This window comes from Chaetura pelagica, unplaced genomic scaffold (genome assembly GCF_000747805.2).
Source record: "Chaetura pelagica isolate M959 unplaced genomic scaffold, ChaPel_1.0 scaffold37, whole genome shotgun sequence".
Taxonomy (NCBI): Eukaryota; Metazoa; Chordata; class Aves; order Apodiformes; family Apodidae; genus Chaetura; species Chaetura pelagica.
In genome coordinates, this window is record NW_009954567.1 from 5,949,222 (window position 1) to 5,969,624 (window position 20,403).

Below are 20,403 nucleotides of genomic sequence, written 5' to 3' on the forward strand. Positions count from 1 at the left end.
TGGGGCCGGGATGCAGCATGTCCATGGGTCGAGGAGCTACTGGGCTCGTACCGATGGTTTTCCCCTCACATCTCTGCTCTCTATGAGTTAAGAATCGTAGAGTATCTCAAGTGGGAAGGGACCCATAAGAATCATCGAGGCCAGCTCCCTCTTCCTGGCATGGCTGCCTGAAACTAAACAGCATGGCCAAGAGCATTGTGCAGACCCTTCCTGAGCTCTGACAGACTTGGTGCCATGACCACTTCCTTGGGGGGCTTGTTCCAGTGACCGACTGCCCTCTCTCCCTGAAGAACCTTTTCCTAATGCCCAATCTGACCTCCCCGTGGTGTATCTTCATTCCATTTCCTTGTGTCCTACTGCTGGTCACCAGAGAGAGGGTATCAGCACCTCCCCCTGTGGAGCCTCCCTTGAGAAAGTTGTTGGCTGCCATGAGGTCACCCTCAGCCTTCTCTTCTCCAAGCTGAGCATACCAAGTGACCTCAGGTACTCGTAAGTCTTGTCCCCAGGATGGTTTGACTGCCTTTCTCTGGACACAATCTTAATAGTTTGATGTCCTTCTTACACTGAGATGCCCAAAACTACACACAGTGCTTGAGTTGGGGTGTCACAAGTGCAGTGTAGAGTGGGAAAGCTGCCTTCCTCAGCTGTGCTGTGCTTGATGCATCCCTGGATAGCATGGCCTGTTTGGCTACCAGGACATGCTGTTGATTTCTGCTCAACTTGCCACCAATCCAAAACCCAAATCTGTTTCTGTGGTGCTGTTCTCCAGACTCTTGTCCCCTGATTGATATGTATAACTGACATGACCCTCTCTGAAGTGGAGAACCCAGCACTTGCTCTTGCTAGATTTCCTATAATTGGTGATATAGCTTGTCTAGCCTATTCCAGATCTCTCTGCAAGACCTTTCGACCCTCAAGAAAATTCAATACTTTTGCTATTTCAAAATCATAGTGGAACAGTACTGCTCCCAGGAAACTCAAGCATCTCCAGATTTTCTTTAAAAGACAGATGTAGACAAAAAGCTTTCTTCCTTATAATTTGTATTCCTGTAGTTCTTGTGAGCTTCAGATGCTGTTTTTCCCTATTTGAGAGCTAAATTAATAGCAAACATACAGAAACAACCTTTGCATACACAATCCTTCACATTTACCTTAAATGATGTGGAAGAGCATTTCTGTAATAAACTTGGTGGAGTTGGAACATTTGGAACCTTTTTTTTTTTTTCCCCCCTTTTATTTAAAGTTAGTTCACATTTCTGGACTTCTCACTTGCATGTTCCCAAGCACAAGTCTTTTTTTCCCCATCACTTACTCTTGATCCCAGACAGTGAAGGTGAGTGCTGTTTCTTACCCTTTCTGACAAGACTGTGGACTTGGCATTCCATATGTGAATCAGCCTTTGGGTGGACATACCTTGCTGATAAAAAACATAATGGTATTTCTTCTCAAAACTTCTGAGGTCAGTTTTTGTGGTTCTTGTAAATCACAGGAAGACTTCCTAATAGCCGTTCTCTGAAGAGCTTGCATTGCATTTAAAGTTGAACAGAAGTGACATTCGCTTGTCATCACCTTTCTACTGGTATCTGATGCGTGTAGTGCAGCAGGGAAAATAAAACCAGTGACTGTGGTTGTTGTGGCCTTTTAATGGAAGATGTAGAGAAAGTGATGTAGGAGACTGAGCCTTATGGGAGTAATCTAGTTATTTAGCACTGGTGTGAATGAAAAGCTGGCTGCTAATAATGAAAACTTTCTCCTTTTAACAGGTCTGCATGTTTTATGGTTTTGTTTCAAAAACCACTTTCTTCAGGAAAAGTGGTAACTAAGCGTCAGGTGAGTTGGCATATGTAATAGTGATGCATGTCTTTGTAGATATTCTTGACAATGTGGCTCTTCCCAAAAATGAAGGTGGAACAAAGGTTACTCCACTTGGAAGATGCGGTTGCAATTCCCAGAAGTGTGTACCTAACTTTGTGCCTAGTGTGCTTAAAAGAACTATTGGCATTTTTAAGTTTTTTCAGCTCCTTTTGGGCGTATCGAGAAAAGACTGGCCCTTGGCTCCATACAAGCCTCTGTTTCAAGGACTGGCTTTTCAAAAAGAGCTTAGTCTACTTAGCTGACTTCATCAGTTCAGAAGGGCAGTTTCTGGATGGCCAGAATGTCCAAGTGGCCCAGTCATGTGCCCTATGCCAAAGGAGTGCTTTCTGCGTCGTGCCTTGTAATGAGGGGCTAGTCTAACTGCTCGTCAGACCTGTGTTGAGTTCCCAGTATCCTGAGAAGTTAGAGAAGGACCAGAGTGGAATCTGCTGTTCTGTAGGATGTAAATTTTCTTTGCCTGCTCCATATTTAGCTTAGTTTTATACAATTGTCTGTGTAAAAGCTTGATCCATTCACAGTGTTACCAGTTTATGTGCTAAGTGGAGGGAATCTGAATCAGATATCAGCTGCTTTCATGATTAGACATGTAGAATGAACAGGAATGAATCAAATATTTCATTTGCGTTCAGAACAATCTGTCCATTTATGGTTTCACTGTTGCAAATTTTTCTTTTAAATTCTGGATTTTAAAGATACGATTGTTGTGGACACTTTGCCATTAATGTATTTCCAAAATTAATCTTTTTCTTCAAAAACTTGCATTCAAAAATAGTATTGTATTGAATAGCTAAATTATGACCTGCTTCCTGAAGAAAGATTTAATATGTGCATAAATATTTGCAGACTTACAGTATTAGTCTTGGGTGTTTTATCTAGTCCCACATATTTTTATCAGATATATAAAATAGATTACAAAATAAACAGCATCCTCAAAGGTAATTGGGTCTGGTTTTTTCAGCTTTTTTTAAAGCATTTTGTTAAGAGGGAACTTAGAGTTTATGGAATCTAGAACTGTGGTAGAAAATAAATCAGTGATTCTGCTTCATGATATGTCCAAACAAACCTTAGTTGCCTTGCAAAGCAGGTAAGAAGGTAATTGTTCTCTAAATTTTGCAAAACTTGTTTTCCCCTCTATTTCTGCTGCTACTGTGCTAAAAGAATGCTAATAATGGGACATGAATTTTGAAACTGTGGAAAAATCATAACAAAATACCTTTCTTTTGTAGTGGATCAAAATTTTTAAGCATGCTGTTGTGGGATGTATCATTTCACTCTTGTGGTTTTTTGGCCTTACTCTTTGTGGACCACTAAGGTAAATATATTTAGATATTTGCTGTAAATAATGTTTTCTCTTTTAAGCTAATTTTTTGTCATGTCTCCCTGTCTTTCTCCTTTGTTCTTTGTTTTCTGTCTGTCGGCCCATGCCATGACAAAAAAAAAACATATCCGGGTGGCCAGTATGAATTTCTGCATTTGTTGCAGGACACTGCTTTATCTGATTGCATGCCTGTGTTCTCTTGGAATTGGGTTGCATTAGTGCATATACTTGGGTAAAACCACTTGTGATGTTTGTTAGCATTACTGAGTAAATATAAAATAACAACAGTAGTCTTCCAAAGAAGATTATTGTATTACAAAGAATCTTTCATTAAAGAGAAGAAGGTAAAGTCTTAAATGATATGTTTTATGAAATTTAAGGTTTATCCTCTACACAGGGTTCCATATACCTGAGAAGAATAGAATTTCTATCAGAAATACTGTAGGGCTTTTCTGGATGCTGACGTTCTTCCAAAACAGAACCACTAGCGTGGGCCTTAGCATTTTGCACTGCTTTGCAGAGAATGGCAGAAGCATTTGGTAAATTTGACAGCATTTATTACTTTGTACTGCTTTGTACTGCTTTGGAAAGCTGCCAATATAGCCTTTGCTGTCCAAAGGAGGTGGCATGCAAGTTAGAATTTCCTATTTTCATCATTTGAGACGTTCTCAGGTTGCATAAACTGCTAGACCATCAACACCTCAATAAACAGGATGTAATACAACAGAATAGGATCACTTTTTTCTGGGAGCCAGAAACTTTGGTTTAGAGGAGGTATGGTAATAGCAATAGTAATTCTGTATTTAGCCAAGTTAGTATTTTATTGTGTTATTAAAAGGAAGTACAGTTTAACATATAAATTGAGTAATCTGTTCGTTGAGGTAGGAAGTTCTTCGATTTGTAATATGTGTAGCCGTCTGCAGCTAGATCTGTTATTGATGAAGGCAAATAGATTTGCATTTATCTTTTTCAGTTGTTTAAACTTGCTGTTGAAATCACACAATAAATAGACTGCTGTGTCCTTGAATTTTAGCTGAAACAATGTTTCTCAAGCTTGTGAGGTAAACTTGTAAGCCAATGTGAAGTGTTTATTTCACTTTTTTATAGGACATTGCTGCTGTTTGAGCACAGTGATGTGGTTGTGTTATCACTCCTTAGTGTCTTGTTCACAAGCTCAGGTGGAGGACCAGCAAAGGTATTTAAAATATATTTTACTACATGTAAATTACACTGAATGCTATAAATTTGTATACGTCTCTACCCAGAACAAACAGTGTTTCACACCTGTAGTCGTAGAAGCTGCCCCTTTTTCTTTTCTGGTGTAGTTGGTGCTGACATGATAAGATGTACTATTTCAAACTAAAATTTCATGTTGGAGATCTATAGCAGATGTCTGAAAAGTTTTTCTGATTTTAGGTAGAAAGAAACCTTGAGAATTATTTTTGTACTTCAGTATTCTTTGTGATGGGTTCCAGCTGGCAAAAGGGCATATGTCACAGGATCACAGCATTTTTTTAGTTGGAAGAGACCTTAAAGATCATCGAGTTCCAACTTCCCTCCATAGGCAGGGACACCTCCCACTAGACCAGGCTGCTCAGAGTTCAATCCAGCCTGCCCTTGAACACCTCCAGGGATGGAGCCCCCACAGCATCTCTGGGCAGCCTGTTGCATTGTCTAACCACTCTTATAGTGAAGAATTTATGCCTGATCTCTAACCTAAATCTCTCTTCCTTCAGCTTAAAACCATTACCCCTCGTCCTCTCACTGCAAGCCCCTGTAAAAAGACCCTCCCCAGCTTTCCTGCAGGCCCCTTCAGGTACTGGAAGGCCACTATGAGGTCCCCCTGGAGCCTTCTCTTCTTCAGGGTGAACAACTCCCTCAGCCTGTCCTCATAAGATAGGTGCCTCAGCCCTCAGATCATTTTCATGGCCCTTCTCTGGACACGTTCCAACAGGTCCACATGTTTCTTGTGCTGGGGGCATCAGAGCTAGACCTATAGTATTCAGGTGAGGTCTGACCAGAGCAGAGTAGAGGGCCAGAATCCCCTCCCTGGCCCTGCTGGCCACACTTCTTTTGATGCAGCCCAGGATGGAGTTGGCCTTCTGGGCTGAAACTGCACATTGGTGGCTCCTGTCCAGCTTTTGATCCACTAGTAGCCCCAGATCCTTTTCCACAGGGCTGCTCTCAAGTGTGACCTCCCCCAGCCTGTATTCATATCTTGGGTTATCAGGGCCCAGATGCAGGACCCTGCACTTGTCCTTGTTGAACCTCATGAGGTTCACCTGGGCCCACTTCTCTAGCTTGTCCAGGTCGCTCTGCATGGCCCCTGTCCCTCTGGCATATCGACCACACCACCCAGCTTGGTGTCATCAGCAAACTTGCTAAGGGTGCTCTCGATGCCTTTGTCAATATCATTAATGAAGATATTAAACAGCACTGGTCCCAGCACTGACCCGTGAGGGACACCACTTGTCACTGTTTTCCATCTGGACTTAGAGCCATTGACCACTACCCTCTGGACGCAACCATCCAGCCAGTTCCTTATCCACTCTAGTGGTCCTGACTTTTAAGCATGCAACTCCAGCAATACAGTCTCCAGATCCTTACCTAGCCTCTTAGTGTCTGTAGATTTTAAAATACTTTCGGTTTTTTCTCTTAAAAAGTTCTCTAAGGACTTTAATGTCTGCATGAGCCTGTATGTGCTGAATGCTTGGGCCCAGTCTTTCACTTAACCAGATTTCGATACTTGAAACACCCTTTGAGTCCTATTATGCACAGTTTTGCAAGGTGTTCTCTGACTGTCTCATCAGCCCTAAAAAAAATGAGCTTATCCAAGCACCTAGCAGTCTTGGACATTGTCCTTTGAAATCAGTGATAGTTGGAGGAAGATACCAGAGGCTAGAGTACTTCTGGAGTACGAGCAAGTCTGACTTTGGTGCCACCTCTGACTGGGAGTTTTGCAATCTCTATCTTGTAACTGCTGCTGGAGTCTCCTAATCACTTTTTAGGATGGCTGTAGAGTGAATAGCAGAGTCATCTGATCTGGCTTTCTACCCTGGCCCCTCAAATTGAGATGCATAGGGCATCCAGCATGAAGCTTTTCACCTAGAAGATACATTTTGTTTTTCCAGCCATCCACCCAAAGGGTAAAAGTAGAGCTTCAGAGAGATTGTCAGTCTGGCTCTTAGTGAGCTGTGCTTGGCATCTAAGCTGCATCTTTTAAGGCAGCAGAAACAAGGGAGCAGTAGCTGCCTTCTGAATGTTTCAGCTTTATAAAGTGAGCTGTGGCATAAAGAAGTCGGCTGACTATCAAAAACGATAATGGGATAACTGTATTTGGCTTTAGAAGATGAATTCTAGTAGAAGCTTTTATCTGTAGAGCTCAGTGTTTTGCCAAGATAATGAATACCAATATTGCAGGGTTTTAAATCAGGGTGGTGAAAGCGCTGGGAGCTGGGTTTTCATAGGTGCCTCTGTCCCTTTCTACAAAAGCACTGCAGAGCTCTGCTTTCCCAAAGAACCTTAGCACTGTGTTTAGCCTTTATCTTCCATAAGAAAAAATACAACAATTTGTCTACTTAATCTTGTTAGTAGCTTCTTGTTGCTATGAAGTATTAAATCATCAGGCTTAAGTAACTGCAATGCTGGCAGGCAGAAACATGAAGAAAGAAGTAAAAACACTTGAAGTTTGAGAAGTACAGGTTTCTGGTGTATTACAGTGGTCATTTGCCCCAAGTTACCTGCTAAATCTGAAAAATGGAATAAGTATAAAATTACAATTGTCAGATCACTTTTTCAAAATAATGGGTTTTTTCCTTATTTTTTTTTACTAAACTAAAATATGCTTATATTGATCAGAAAGTGAGAGGAGGGGACTGGATCTTTTCACATTAATCTGTTACAGAATATTTAAAAAATATTTCGGTGTTTTGTTTTCTTCTTACAGACAAGAGGTGCTGCATTTTTCATCATAGCAGTCATCTGCTTACTACTTTTTGATAATGATGACCTCATGGCTAAAATAGCAGAACATCGTATCCTTTCTTGCTGTGTGTAAAAGCAAGTGTCTGTTGCTACTGGAGCAGAGAGAATGTGAAGTTGAATGCACTGAATTAAATATGCCTGCTTTTTTTTTTTTAATAGGAATCTCACTTGTCAATAATATTATAGCATAAGAGCAATGGCATTGCCTACTTCGATAACTTAAAACACAGCTAAGATTTTAAGTTGTAGTTAAAGGTTTCCTGTCTGTTTACATATATCAGACCACTCAGGATTGCTAGAAGCTTTTTTGATCAGCTCTCTTTATTATTTTTTTTTTAGATATTCTGAACATAATGACTGAGTAGCCTGAGTGTGTGCAGTACATAATTGACAGCCTGACTGGTAGTCTGAAGATGGCTTTGTGCTTTTGCAAATGTGGTAGTCTTAGTTCATCTGCTAAACTGGAGAGTGATGTGAAATAGTTGGCAATGGCACCAACTACAGTGCATTGCAAACCACCAACAGAAACTAGCTAACATGCTTTCAAAACTGCTAGGTAATTTGAAGTGATTCTGAAGTAAGTTTTTAACATGTCTTCTCATCGCAGTGAAGTGTAGTGACAGAAAGTGGTATGTCTTAAGAATGGGCAGTAGAAACAAACAAAGGGAAAATAAACTATCTCGAAGAAGGATGAAAACACAGAATTACAGGTGCAAATGGTATATTCAGGAATGGCGTGGGTTAATCCACTGAGTTTTCAGTGAGTAAATCCATTGCTGAAGTGCCCTCTACTAGTTTTCCAAAAAGCTATCATTATTTTAATCTTTGCTGGATTGTGCTTCTCAATCTTTCTTTTCTGAACTTTGAGTATTTAGAAACTCAAAAAATAGAGATGAGATCAGGTTTTAGACACCTCATTGTTTTAGTGCTTTCAGTGAAAAAGCAATCTAATGTCTAATGCTGTTGAGTATATTTTTTAAGTCTGGTTCCCAAAATTAATATAAATCCTATATCATTACTACTGTGCACTATTTTAACAGTGACTATATTCTTGTGTTTTAAAATACTTTTTGCTTTTCCTCCAAGTATTCTCAAATGTTTCTTTTCTGTGGAATTATTTTGATCTTTCATAAATTTTAAGGATCTGACAAACCTTAAAGCTCAGCTTGCTTACTTGTGCTTCCTATAGTCTTCTGCTGTATCTGCCTGTTCTTAAACAAAAAAAATCATCACATGAAACTCTTCCTTAACTTTTTTTTTTGTTTAGCTGAAGGACATCATGACAGTGCTCTTACCCACGTTCTATATACAATCATTGCTTTCCTGGGTGTTGCAGATCACAAGGTAAAGAATTTACATTTTAGTAGGATAGTATTTACCTAAGTTTTGTAGGTAAGAATTTAACCAGCTCAGAGCTAATCCAAGCCTAAATTAAAACAAAAAATTTCAACATCCCATCTCGTATTGGAACTGAACTAGCAGTGTAATTTTTACATCTTGATTGAGTACAAGCAGCTCCAGTGCATCAAGCCAAGCCATACCGTATTCAGCTTGTATAGCTGATAAGGACTTTGCTGTAATGTGTAACCTAAGATGTCTCACTAAAATTATCAAGTACTCCTTGTCATCATTGTTCTGGATGCTCATAATGCTTTTCATACAATACGTTTTTTGCTCACTTTTAAGGTCAGTGTTTTATTGCGTCTTTATCTTTCCCCAGTCTTTCCTTCACATTAGACGCTTGTATCTGAAGCCACAGATCCTGATACTTCTCAGTGGTATAGTCCCATTATAGCTGGTGGCACGAGTAACAGTATCAAAATCTTACTGTATGAGATTGACTTGTTCTGCTACCTTAGTGTTTTTACTAAAGTGTATGCATGGAGACTAAAATAGGAAAAAATATATATGGACCAGCTTATTAGTATAAAAGTAAATCAAATGTTAGAGAGACTGGTTAACTGTGTGCAAAACAAGTGTGATCTGAAGGATATGAGATGCAGTGTGTATCTTGTCATTCATTTATAGAACAATTTGGAAAGAAAATATTGTGAAGATACATGATACAGTGTGATTAAAGATAACTTAATGAAAAGGTTATAAGAAGGTTAGAGGCCAAGGTGACATGACACTTCTGAGGTTTATATATACTTTTAAGATGTTTTTAATAAAGGAAGGTAGGAAGCTTAGTTCTGTTATTTTTCTTTTTCTCCATGTGCTTTTCACTACCAGCTCTTGGCTTATCTATGCAGATAACACCACTGGGAGTTTTAAACTTCAAATCATATCAGCCTGTTGTGAATAGTGCTGAGGTATAATCATGTATGCTATCTTACTGTTTTTAGCTAGAGTAACAAATGGAGGAAATATCTTGTCTTTAGCTTTTGTTAAGTTGGAAAGCACATTAAACTTTTTCATGTAAGTGTCACTTTGTTTGGAGTGAGGGATGTGACTCTCAAGAAGGGCTAACGTGTTCTTTCCATGTTTCCAGGGAGGAGTACTGCTCCTGGTGCTGGCTTTGTGCTGTAAGGTTGGTTTTCACATAGCTTCCCGGAAACTATCCGTAGATGTAGGTGGAGCCAAGCGTCTTCAAGCTTTGTCTCACCTTGTTTCTGTCCTTCTGCTGTGCCCGTGGGTCATTGTTCTCTCTCTGACAACAGAGGTAAGGTAACAAGTATAAAAATAAATTGGTTTTTGTATGCTTCTGTTTGTGAATTGAAATTTAAATCTTTCCTTTAAAATATTTTCAAAATGACCCAAGTTGCCATCTTTATTTTTCTAGTAAGCCCTATTTGAAAATATTTCCTCTGTATTTTGATTCTGTATATCTGGTATATTTTGTTATTTGTATATCTGCAAGATACCTGAATTTTCTTTTTTGTGTGATAACTTTATTTCAACTTTCCAGCTCAGATTTTATATCCTGGATTCATACACTAACATTGCACAAGTATAATGTCTGTGTAAATACAGGGCTCTTTTATTCCTGGAGAGAAATTACTGTGGTTTGAAGACATGCTTAGGAAGAGCAGATCATTGCAAGCATGGCTTCGCATATGGCATTGCTTTTAAACATGTGAAAATACCTTATTTAAAATAAAGTACTGTAGTGCTTGCAAACTGTATGTGTCTTTCTGTAGCTGGAATTAAATATTTGTAATAAAGTGAACTAGATTTGATGCTTTGTATATAATCGTGTCTAATGGTGAGCAGTCCTCTTTGAAAGGTATTTTTTGTTGCAGAGTAAAGTAGCATCCTGGTCTTCTCTCATCATGCCTTTCATAACAGTCATCTTTTTTGTTGTGATCCTGGATTTCTACGTGGAGTCCATATGCTCTGTCAAGATGGAAGCTTCCACATGTGCACGATATGGATCCTTTCTTACTTTCATTAGTGCACTGCTTTTTGGCAACTTTTGGACACATCCAATCACAGACCAGCTTAGAGCTATGAACAAGCCACCACACCATGAAAGCACAGAGCACGTTCTTTCTGGAGGGGTTGTAGTCAGTGCTGTCTTCTTCATTTTATGTATGTATTTTTCCTTATCTTTTAATAAATCCATTGTCTATGTGACTGGGAAGCCAAACATAAAATGGATGTATGCAGAATTCTTTTGGATGAGCTTTTATAAATTATTTTTAATAAGAAGGGCCTGTAGCTTTGTGCTCTTTCACTGATTGTCAACAAAAAAGAACAATGACGTACATCTGTTGTGGAAGTGATGATCTAATCTTACATAGCAGTGAAATCTAATGATAAGCCTCAAGATTAAATTGACTGTCACTTTGCTGCCTGCAAATTTCGTGTAAGCTTGGATTGCTAGTCAAATTATTAAATAGTTTTGGATTGCTAGTCATGTTATTAAATAGCTGTGAAGCTTAGAAACAGCAACAAAAACTTCAATACTTTCCTTGCAGCTGCCAATATCCTGTCCTCCCCCTCCAGGAAAGGGCAGAAGGGTACCCTTATTGGCTATTCCCCCGAAGGCACACCTCTCTATAACTTCATGGGTGATGCGTTACAGCAGAGCTCTCAGTCATTACCGCGGTTTATTAAGGAGTCGCTGAAACAAATCCTTGAGGAGTATGATTCTAGGCAGATCTTCTATTTCTTGTGCCTAAATCTGGTAAGTGCTTGGTTTTTTTCAAACCAAATCAGACTAGTACATAAATAGTACAGTACGAAGAGTTACTATTTAAAAGGTTCCTCGGATTGGTTGGCTTTAAAGCAATGGCAGAGTAGTTCCATTAGGTGGAGTGTTAAAATAGATTTGTATGCTAATGTTCCAGTAAGTGGCAGGTCACTTTGTTGTCACAGTGTGGCGCTAGTTCTATGTGTAAGTGCTAAATCAGTGAAGAAATACTTGTATGATGGTATGTTTAAGACTGATGTAGCCCAATGTTACCAGCAGATAAGCTGAAACTGAAAAGGCCTTTGAGGATGGGTGCAGCAAAAGAGTAAGTGTGAGAGTGAGCAGTGTTCTTTTGGAGTAGGCTGGTTTTTCTTCTAGCCTCTCTCGAACAGGAGAAGATCATGCAGTAAGTAAGATTGCTAGAACCTCATTTGCAAAAACCTCTCTTTTGTTCTTTGTCAATTATCCAAGAAAATAGAGGAAGAAACTTCACGTATCCATTGTAACTTTAAGGAATTCCATTATGGAATAGTGAAGATGGAAAAGGAACGTGTATAGGCAGATCAGTTAATAACAGCAAATCACAGAGGGAAAATGTGTTAAAAATCTTTCCTTGTGTACCCATCTCAAAACTGATTCACAGGATTTTAACACAGCTAATTGATGAAAGAAATTTGTACAGAGCAGATGTATAGACAGTATTGCTTTTATACTAATAATAGATCAGATCAGAATTGTTAACATAGTTTAATGACAAAATGCTTAAAACTTTATCTGTGCAAAATTCTAAATGAACCCTTAAATCTCCTGTGGAGAATTGTTTTCTTAGGTCTAAGGCTTTTGGGGAGGGTAGGTTCAAAAATGCCTCTTGATAGACTTGGAAAGTATCAATTATTTTTGTTTCATTGGAGGACAGAGAAATGATCTAGAAATACTTTGAATGGTACCTTTGAGAACTGTGAAGTGTCATATGAGAAGATTTTCCTGCTAGCTACCAAGACACTAAAATTACAAGTTAATGTTTGAGGGAAAATTCAAACTCTCTTTCATTTTAGGCTTTCACTTTTGTGGAACTTTTTTATGGAGTATGGACCAATAGCCTTGGTCTTATTTCTGATGGATTTCACATGCTGTTTGATTGTTCTGCATTAGTGATGGGGCTTTTTGCAGCTTTGATGACACGATGGAAAGCAACTCGCATATTTTCCTATGGGTATGTATTTCACGTTCTTTAAGGACTTTCTAAAAATCATTCTACTTATTTGTATCAAATATATTATAACTTTGTTATAACTTTGACATTTGTTCCAAATACCCATTCTTCACCCTCAAAAGTACGTATGTTTGCTTTCAGGTATGGACGTGTAGAAATTCTTTCTGGATTTATTAATGGCCTCTTCCTGATGGTAATTGCTTTCTTTGTCTTCATGGAATCAGTGGCCAGACTCGTGGATCCTCCAGATATAGATACAAACATGCTAACTGTAAGTTTTGTCTTTCTGTTTGAATGTTACTTGGCATTAATGGGTCCTTCATTATTTTTTTAATTTAAAAAAAAACAAAATGGAGACTTAAGTTGTATAATCAGGATATCTAAACTGTGCCTTTTTAACATAAACTTGATTTTAAAATCCTAATTATATCTAGCTTTAAAATACGAAAATATATAGGGGTAAATATAATTTAATTAGAACATTTACACTGAAATTCTTTCTGAGATGTTACAGCTTTAAGATTTTTAGATAGTGGCCTTTCTACAGTAAGAGATAGTAAAAATATAATCCATACCAGACAAAATCTAGTTCTGCTGTTATGTATACCAGTGGTGATTATTACAGAAAGGACTTTTGTGTTAGCCTCTGAGAAACCTCAAAAATCAGCCAGAATTCAAAACCTTATGCTGCATTACTCTGGCATAAACAATCATGAAGCTGTGCATAGCTGATCTTGACTACACCTCTGTCTTTCTACCTTCCACAGCTTCTTCAGGGGCTACCTGCTTCAATTTTCAAGATTCCATCCCCTTTCATTCAAATGTAGTAGTTAATTTTCTTCAAACTTTTTTTTTAAATGGAATTCTGCAAATTCAAGCTTTCATTTCTCACATTTCCAGCTTCACTTGTTTTGTCTCCCACACACACACATGAACTTGGGTTCTCATGCTCTCTTCAATAACAAAGATTTTTCTGTAGGCACAATTAGAAATGTACACTGCTGGAATTGAGGCTTGATTTTTTTTTTCTAATTTTTTTTTTTTTAATCTTCCATATTTGATCCATTTTCACTACTGATTTTGTTTCTTGAGGGGGAAGGGTTACCCCCTGTACATGAGCACAGTCTGCATAGCCAAGGAAAGGACTTACAATCCCTGAGTAGGACTTGCTTAGCTCATTTATTAGCTGGAATTATTCTTACACTTTGCTAGTTTTTCAAGAGAAGATTAGAAAAATAGGCAGACGGATAAAAAGCACAGCTTAACCAAGAGAGTAGTAGTTGCTGTCTTCAGATAAGTACAATCGTAGATGAGTGTGCATGTCCTAGATATAACATACAGTTGGTTTTTTTTGCTAATGTAGACAGAGCAAAGCTTGTATTCAGACCAGTTTGTCTCTTTTTGAAAGTAAATAAACTCAATCACTCCTTCCTAAAACTAGATTTGCTATTTTGTCCTGATTTGTGGGTACTTTGTGGATTTGTGGGTTTTGCATTTTGGTGGCGATTATTAGGTGGGGTTTTTAGGAAGGTTGGGGAGAAATGGACTATTCTGGGGAGGGGAAGAAAATTCCTTTTAAACCAGCTTATATACTGAAAGGAATATGATGAGGAGTCCATGTTAAAGTAATCTTTTTGATGTTTAGGCTTCCACAGTTTTCTTTCATTAGGTGTGCAAGGGTTAGTTCTAGAAAATAGACTTGCAAACCTGGGGAGATGTGATGTTAACAGCTTTTCTCCCTCTCACAGCCAGTCTCTGTTGGAGGGCTAATTGTGAACCTGGTTGGCATCTGTGCCTTTAGCCACGCACACTCCCATGGGGCTTCTCGGGGAGGTTGTCACTCACACGATCACAGCCATTCTCACCATGGGCACAGCCACAGCCATGGGCACAGCCATTCCCACAGTGACCATGGTCACAGCCATGGACATTCCCATGGGTCTTCTGGAGCAGGCATGAATACCAATATGAGAGGCAAGTACAGATTGTTGTATTGTAATTATGTGTATGATTTCCAGCAGACTTGGAATATTTTCAGAATCAGACCTAGTACTATGTATCATTCTGAAAATCTCCAGAAGTGATCTGACAGCCATTTAAACATTAGAAAAGCTAAATGTTTTGTTTTAATTTTGCACCTGGTTAGGCAGATAGTTTCTTCTCACCTTGAGAAGTGTTTATTATATGTAAGAAGCCCTACTGTATTTCCTTCATTGAACATATAGGTGTATTTTAAACAGGACTGCTCAACTTAATCACTCGATTTATTTTATTTTCAGGTGTCTTTCTGCATGTGTTAGCAGACACTCTTGGCAGTGTGGGTGTTATCGTATCCACGATATTTATCCAGCAATTTGGATGGCTCATAGCTGATCCACTGTGCTCTCTTTTTATTGCTACATTGATTTTTCTTAGTGTTATCCCTCTGTTGAAGGATGCCTGTCAAGTGCTTTTGTTGAGGATACCTCCAGAACAGGAAAAGGACCTGCATGCTGCTTTAGAAAAGGTCAGAACTACAATTGGAAATGTTTTTGTATACAAACACAAAGCTGTAGCTGCTTTTAATAAAAATTACTATGCTCAGGTAGTTCAGTTTGACAGTTTCCATTGTCTAAAACAACTTCATGTCTCAAGTTGATTTAGATCCGTTTTGCAGAGATGTGGTAGGATTAGCAGTTCTACTGATGGAAGTTGTTAATTTCAGACAAGTATGGCAACACTGTGGGAAAGGTACTAAGAAATGTAGCAATTCCTAAATGCTTGTGCCTTTTTTAAACTTGATAGGGATGTTTCAGGCCACAGGACTATACCTTGAGCTGATAATTGTAGGTTTTCTTGTTTGTCCATATCATGAAGGGCATGCTGAGTCACGGTAGATGAGATGGCAAAAGTAAAACTGGGGTTTTTTAAGTATTTTTTCATCCTAGTCCATTCTCTCTCTTCCTGGCTGCTGCAGTACAGTATCTATTTTTTGGCTGTACTTAGTCTTCACTGTTAGCTCATATGAAGTTCCTGCCCACGATTGTAGAGCAGACCTTAGTGTGGAGAACCCCTCCCTGTCAAAGAAGTAGTTACGTGTTCTTTGATGATGCCATCAACTAGGGGCAGCAGGGAAGACTATACTGATGGTGTCCTGACAGTGAGTAGGGGGGCAGGTGTGTTCCTGTCTGCATGAGAAAGAAAAGAATAAATGGAAATTGGCTGGGAGAGACTTCTGTAATGAAAGTGAAGTGCAGAATGAGGTTTCACTTTTTGATGAGGAAAGACAAAAAGCAATTCAGGGAGACTGAGGGAAAAGGAATTATTTGGTTAAAACAATCAAAGAGCAATTCACTACAGCATAATAGGAAAAACATTTTAAAAAACACAGCACAGTAGAACAATATTCTTGCTGTATGTTGACCCCAGCTTGGAGCTAGGCATCCACACAGCTGATTGCTCACTCCCTCTTTACCACCACCACTGGCAGTGGGTGGGAGGAGAGAATGGGAAGAGCAAAAGCAGGAAAAATCAAGGAGCAATGTAAAGACAGTTTAAGAGGTGAAGGAGAGGGAAAAAAAACAACTACCTTCCACAGGCAGACTCACACCTAGACAGCCTCTAAGCAACAGCCACCTTGAAAGCCAGAAAAGCCCCCAGCCTCTACCCTAAATTTTATTGCTGAGCATGAGGTTACATGGCATGCAGTATCTCTGGCCAGTGTGAGTCAGCTCTCCCAGCTGTTTCCCTGCCCTACTTCTTGCCCACCCCCAGCCTACTCACTGGGGTGATAGCAGAGTGAGAAAAAGAAAGCCTTCACATTGCCCAAGCGATAGGTGGAACATTGGTCCGTTATCAAACTTGTTTGGGTACATATAAAATCAAAACATGGCACCTTACTGACTGTTGTGAAAAAAGTTCAATCCATCCCAGCCAGACCCAGTACAAATACGAGTTTCAAAAAAATAAACTGAACTGAGTTAAGTCCAGCTATGATAGCTAAATAGCTGGTTAACCTGACTAATGAAGTATCAGATGCCTAGAAATGGTTATATGCCAAGCAAGTACCTGGTTGGTCTGTCTGTTGATGTGATCTGTACCCTAAATGAGGTTTTTTTCACCCTATGTAGCATCAGATTCTGCTGGGGTTTTAATTTAGTTTGACTTCCAGCTTCTAGTCTTTGACATTAGTAGCAAGGTGACCTTTTAGTGCTATGTATTTCTATGTATGACTTAGCTGGAAATCTGCTTTGCTATACAGCTTCAATTCCTAGTGAAGTATTTGCCACCAATATCCATGTAAATACACACGTTTGAAATGTGTTCTTAAGTTAATTGTTGCTCATTTAATTTCTTTACAGATTCAGAAAATAGAAGGAGTCATATCCTACAGAGATCCTCACTTTTGGTGTCACTCTGCAAGTGTTGTGGCGGGTACAATACACGTGCAAGTGGTATCAGATGTGACAGAACAGCGAATTGTACAGCAGGTGAGGTGCAGGGGTTTTAGACCTTTATGCCTTAATTTCCTGCTCTTTTGCCCTTTCTCAGTCATAGACTGAAGTTTGAAGAGGCTTTTTGTGATTCTTTTTATAATCACTAGTTGGTGTCTAAGAACTGGTCTGTAATCCTGTATTTCTTCTTCACTGCCAGCTTGGAATTAGTTGTGTGAAGTTGTTTTCTAAAACATCTACCAAAACAACAACAAAAAGTCTGGGTGTTTCTCTCTCAGTGTTGAAAGTGGCACTACATCTGCTCTGAGAATAGGAGTATGGGGTGGATTTCATGCTGCAAAATAGTCTGGCTTCTAATCATGTTTATAAGTGGCTTACTGATACCTGTCTGCCTTCAGTTTTTCTTTTCCTTAAAAACATACTTGCTTCCTTATGCAAGACACTGAGAATTGCCCATTGTGCAGAAGCTGCAAAAGCCATACCTTCTGAAGCTAGTCTTCACTTTCCAGAAAATTGAATTCTTTATGATGATGTTTTTTAATCTACAGTATTTCAAAATCAAAAAATTGCAAGTTGCTATGAGAGGCACCTAAGTCTAATTGAATGTTAACCATATTGGTTCCTTCAGGTTACAGCAATTCTGAAAGATGCTGGTGTAAACAACCTAACTGTCCAAGTGGAGAAGGAAGCTTATTTTCAACACATGTCGGGACTCAGTACAGGGTTTCAAGATGTCCTTGCAATGACTCAGCAACTGGAATCCATGAAATACTACAAAGATGGTACTTATATCATGTGATACAAAGTTGTGTTCACCAAAGAAGGTGTAAGTGGTGAAGCTGTAGGATTCCATATTCGTATTACCTTTTGTCAGGGGATATTGCACATACATGTACAGAAACAAATGTATTATATATTTGGTTTTTTTTAAGCATACTATCTTTATTAAAATTGGATCAATCTGCTTTTATATAGGAAAAAAGATGGACTTGATTATTTGCTGCATATGTGAAAATAATTGAATTCTTAAATTCTGTGCTTGATTATTAAACAGAACTCTTGCAGCTTGTGGACGAGCATGGATATGTTGCATTCTTTCTCTTAAGTATAGAACATCATTATAATTTAATGTTAGCAATGGGAAATTAGTTCATATTGGCATGCAAGCACGATCAACTGAAGAATATTTTTCTTTCAAACACAGTTTATGAGACGCTTTGAATTAAAATTTACCCATTTATTATGGAAAGTAAAATACGATGTGAAGTCTTTGCATACTTTATTAGATAATAGAAGTATACAGGTTTTATATTATGTCTCAGCATACAAATCTGATTTCTAAACTTTATTTTAATATATCAGAGCAAATAGATGCTATCATTATAGATTTATATCAAATTCTTTTTTCAAGGACAGAAATCCACAGGTTAACAGTGAGAAATGGAGGGGAAAAACTTGGAGACACTTTTCTGTTTCCTGGGAAGACTCAGAATAAAAAAAAATCACTCTTGTAATTTTTATTTTTTTTTTACTTTTAGTATGAATAACTGCAAATGCCTGAAGTAATTAATCATTGAGCATCCTAGCACTAAGCTGAACTTTACTTCTTAAAATATGTTACTCTGTCATTTACATTATTTTCTTTTTAATACCGTAAAACAGCTGCAGGTGTACTGTAGCTAGAAGTACCTTTGTATATTACCCAGGGAAGCAGACCAGGTTTAGAAATCAAAACTGCCCAGTTTTCAGGAACCTGGCAGGTTGCTAAAACAAACTGTAAATTGAGACTTGTTGACTGGAAAGAGAAATAGTGTGTTTTGGAAAGAATTTTGCATGTTGGGGTCTGAATACAGCAAAGAAAACAAATTTCTATCTTTAGTGAAAACCTGCCAGCAGGGTAATAATGTATGTTGTGAGAGTCTTTACAGTCTTCCTGTGCACCCTTTTCGTCTTGTCTGAAGCCCTGAAATATTTTCCTTGGAATTCAGCAAATCAGTTCAGTGGTTAGCAAGCATGAGTATATCTTTTCATCACTCCATGTATCACGGCAGTCTTATTTTGTTATACTTGTTTGGGTACTTAGCATCAGTACCTGAGTGTCATTATAAAGGCTGCACTTGATCTTACTGGAATTTGAGGACAGTCCTGTGGGAATTACATTATCAGGACAAACTCACCAGTGACGTGGTTTGAAATGTCCTTGAGCAAGTCTGCTTCTCTTCCGACGGGACTGTTTATACAAACTACACAGTTTTTTTGTAGCTGTTAAAACAAGTTTATATTCCTTTCTATTCCTCCCATCCTGTGTTAAAACACTATCTGCAGTACAGGACTGACTTGAAAAACTGTGGTCAGAAAATCTGTGAAAGTCATATTGCTTTTACATAAAGTGGTGAGGCTTGACTGCACAAATCACTGTCCCTCATTTCTCAGAACAGCACTGCAGAACCAGCCGAGTTCTCAAAGCTTGAGCCTGTTTTCTTTTGATTTATGCCTTTGGCAGTGGTTGCCTCCTCCTGAAGCCTTAGGTCAGTTGTGTATGTGCTGCTCATATTTGAGGTGATTGTACTGGAGCCGACAGCATTTCACCAAACTGAGCATTGGCCCCATAGTGATGGGCAGGTGAAAAGGAGGATGACTGTTTCCAAATCATTAGCTTCCTGCTTGCCACAGCTCTCTCTGAGCAAATGCTAATTTCCTACTTCAGCTGCTAGCAATAGGACCCAGAACAAACTGAGGTGGCTGGGGCTGCGTAAGATTTATCATGACAGTGAAGATCAGCTCATACCTGGGTACTACGCAGCAAGTTCACACCTGCACCGTAACGCATGTGACAGCTTTTTGTGTGTTACTCAGTGTGCACACACTTTCTCCTGGCTACCTTCACAGGAAGACAATGGCAATAAACATCTTTCACAAATTCATTTAACAAGAGCCCGTATCTGGCACTAATCCTCCAAAGAAGGGTTTGGACTTCCCCCTGCAAGGTCAATTGAAACTGTTCCGTGAGAGTAGGTTTTCACATCACTGATATAGGCAAATTTATTTATATTTTGATAAATACTGTGGTGGGGGAGTTTTTAGTTTAGTCACTTGGTTGTATGCAGAGTTGAACTTGGAAGAGAACACTTTCAAAGGTAGAGCAAAGTCTAAGACAAACTGCAGCTATGTATTGTACATCTGGCAGCAAGCAGTATCTGTGTTTACAATGAGGAAAAAATAAATGTTTTTCAATAATGTTATGCAGTGCATCTTGACTTGTCTGTTTAAATAAGTTAGGGTGGAAACAGGAAAAGTATGTGAAGAAAAAGTCGGTATAAATGGAGGGCTCCGGCTGTGTCTCCAGCTGCTTGCAGGGAGCTTATTTGAGGTAGGCAGCTTGAGAACACGTTTCAACAGAGGCCTCGCGGGCACCTCTGGTCCCAGCGCCCTCGGCCCCGCATGC

General features: G+C 38.9%; 2 protein-coding genes across 2 annotated transcripts in view; both read left to right on the forward strand.

Moving 5' to 3' along the window:
* Positions 1-1,768: 1,768 nt before the first annotated feature.
* SLC30A5 (solute carrier family 30 (zinc transporter), member 5) lies at positions 1,769-18,034 on the forward strand. The gene is made up of 14 exons (XM_010005381.1): positions 1,769-1,830; positions 3,102-3,187; positions 4,301-4,388; positions 7,140-7,227; positions 8,445-8,521; positions 9,669-9,839; positions 10,420-10,708; positions 11,098-11,306; positions 12,368-12,525; positions 12,667-12,796; positions 14,274-14,499; positions 14,805-15,031; positions 16,866-16,994; positions 17,587-18,034. Exons 1-14 carry the CDS (start codon positions 1,777-1,779, stop codon positions 17,755-17,757), a joined length of 2,103 nt encoding a protein of 700 aa, XP_010003683.1. The 5' UTR covers positions 1,769-1,776; the 3' UTR covers positions 17,758-18,034.
* A 1,688-nt stretch (positions 18,035-19,722) lies between these two features.
* Positions 19,723-20,403, forward strand: part of CCNB1 (cyclin B1) — a 4,647-nt gene continuing 3,966 nt past the window's right edge. The window contains exon 1 of the mRNA XM_010005416.1: positions 19,723-19,779. Within this exon, the coding sequence (XP_010003718.1) occupies positions 19,723-19,779 (57 nt within the window). The remainder of the gene's footprint in view (positions 19,780-20,403) is intronic.

Bases quoted from the DNA above. Each gene is read 5' to 3' on its own strand.
- SLC30A5 (XM_010005381.1), top strand. From the start codon at position 1,777: ATGGTTTTGTTTCAAAAACCACTTTCTTCAGGAAAAGTGGTAACTAAG. The intron at 10,709-11,097 runs GTATGTATTTTT...CTTTCCTTGCAG, and splicing joins TGCTGTCTTCTTCATTTTAT to CTGCCAATATCCTGTCCTCC. The intron at 15,032-16,865 runs GTCAGAACTACA...ATTTCTTTACAG, and splicing joins TGCATGCTGCTTTAGAAAAG to ATTCAGAAAATAGAAGGAGT.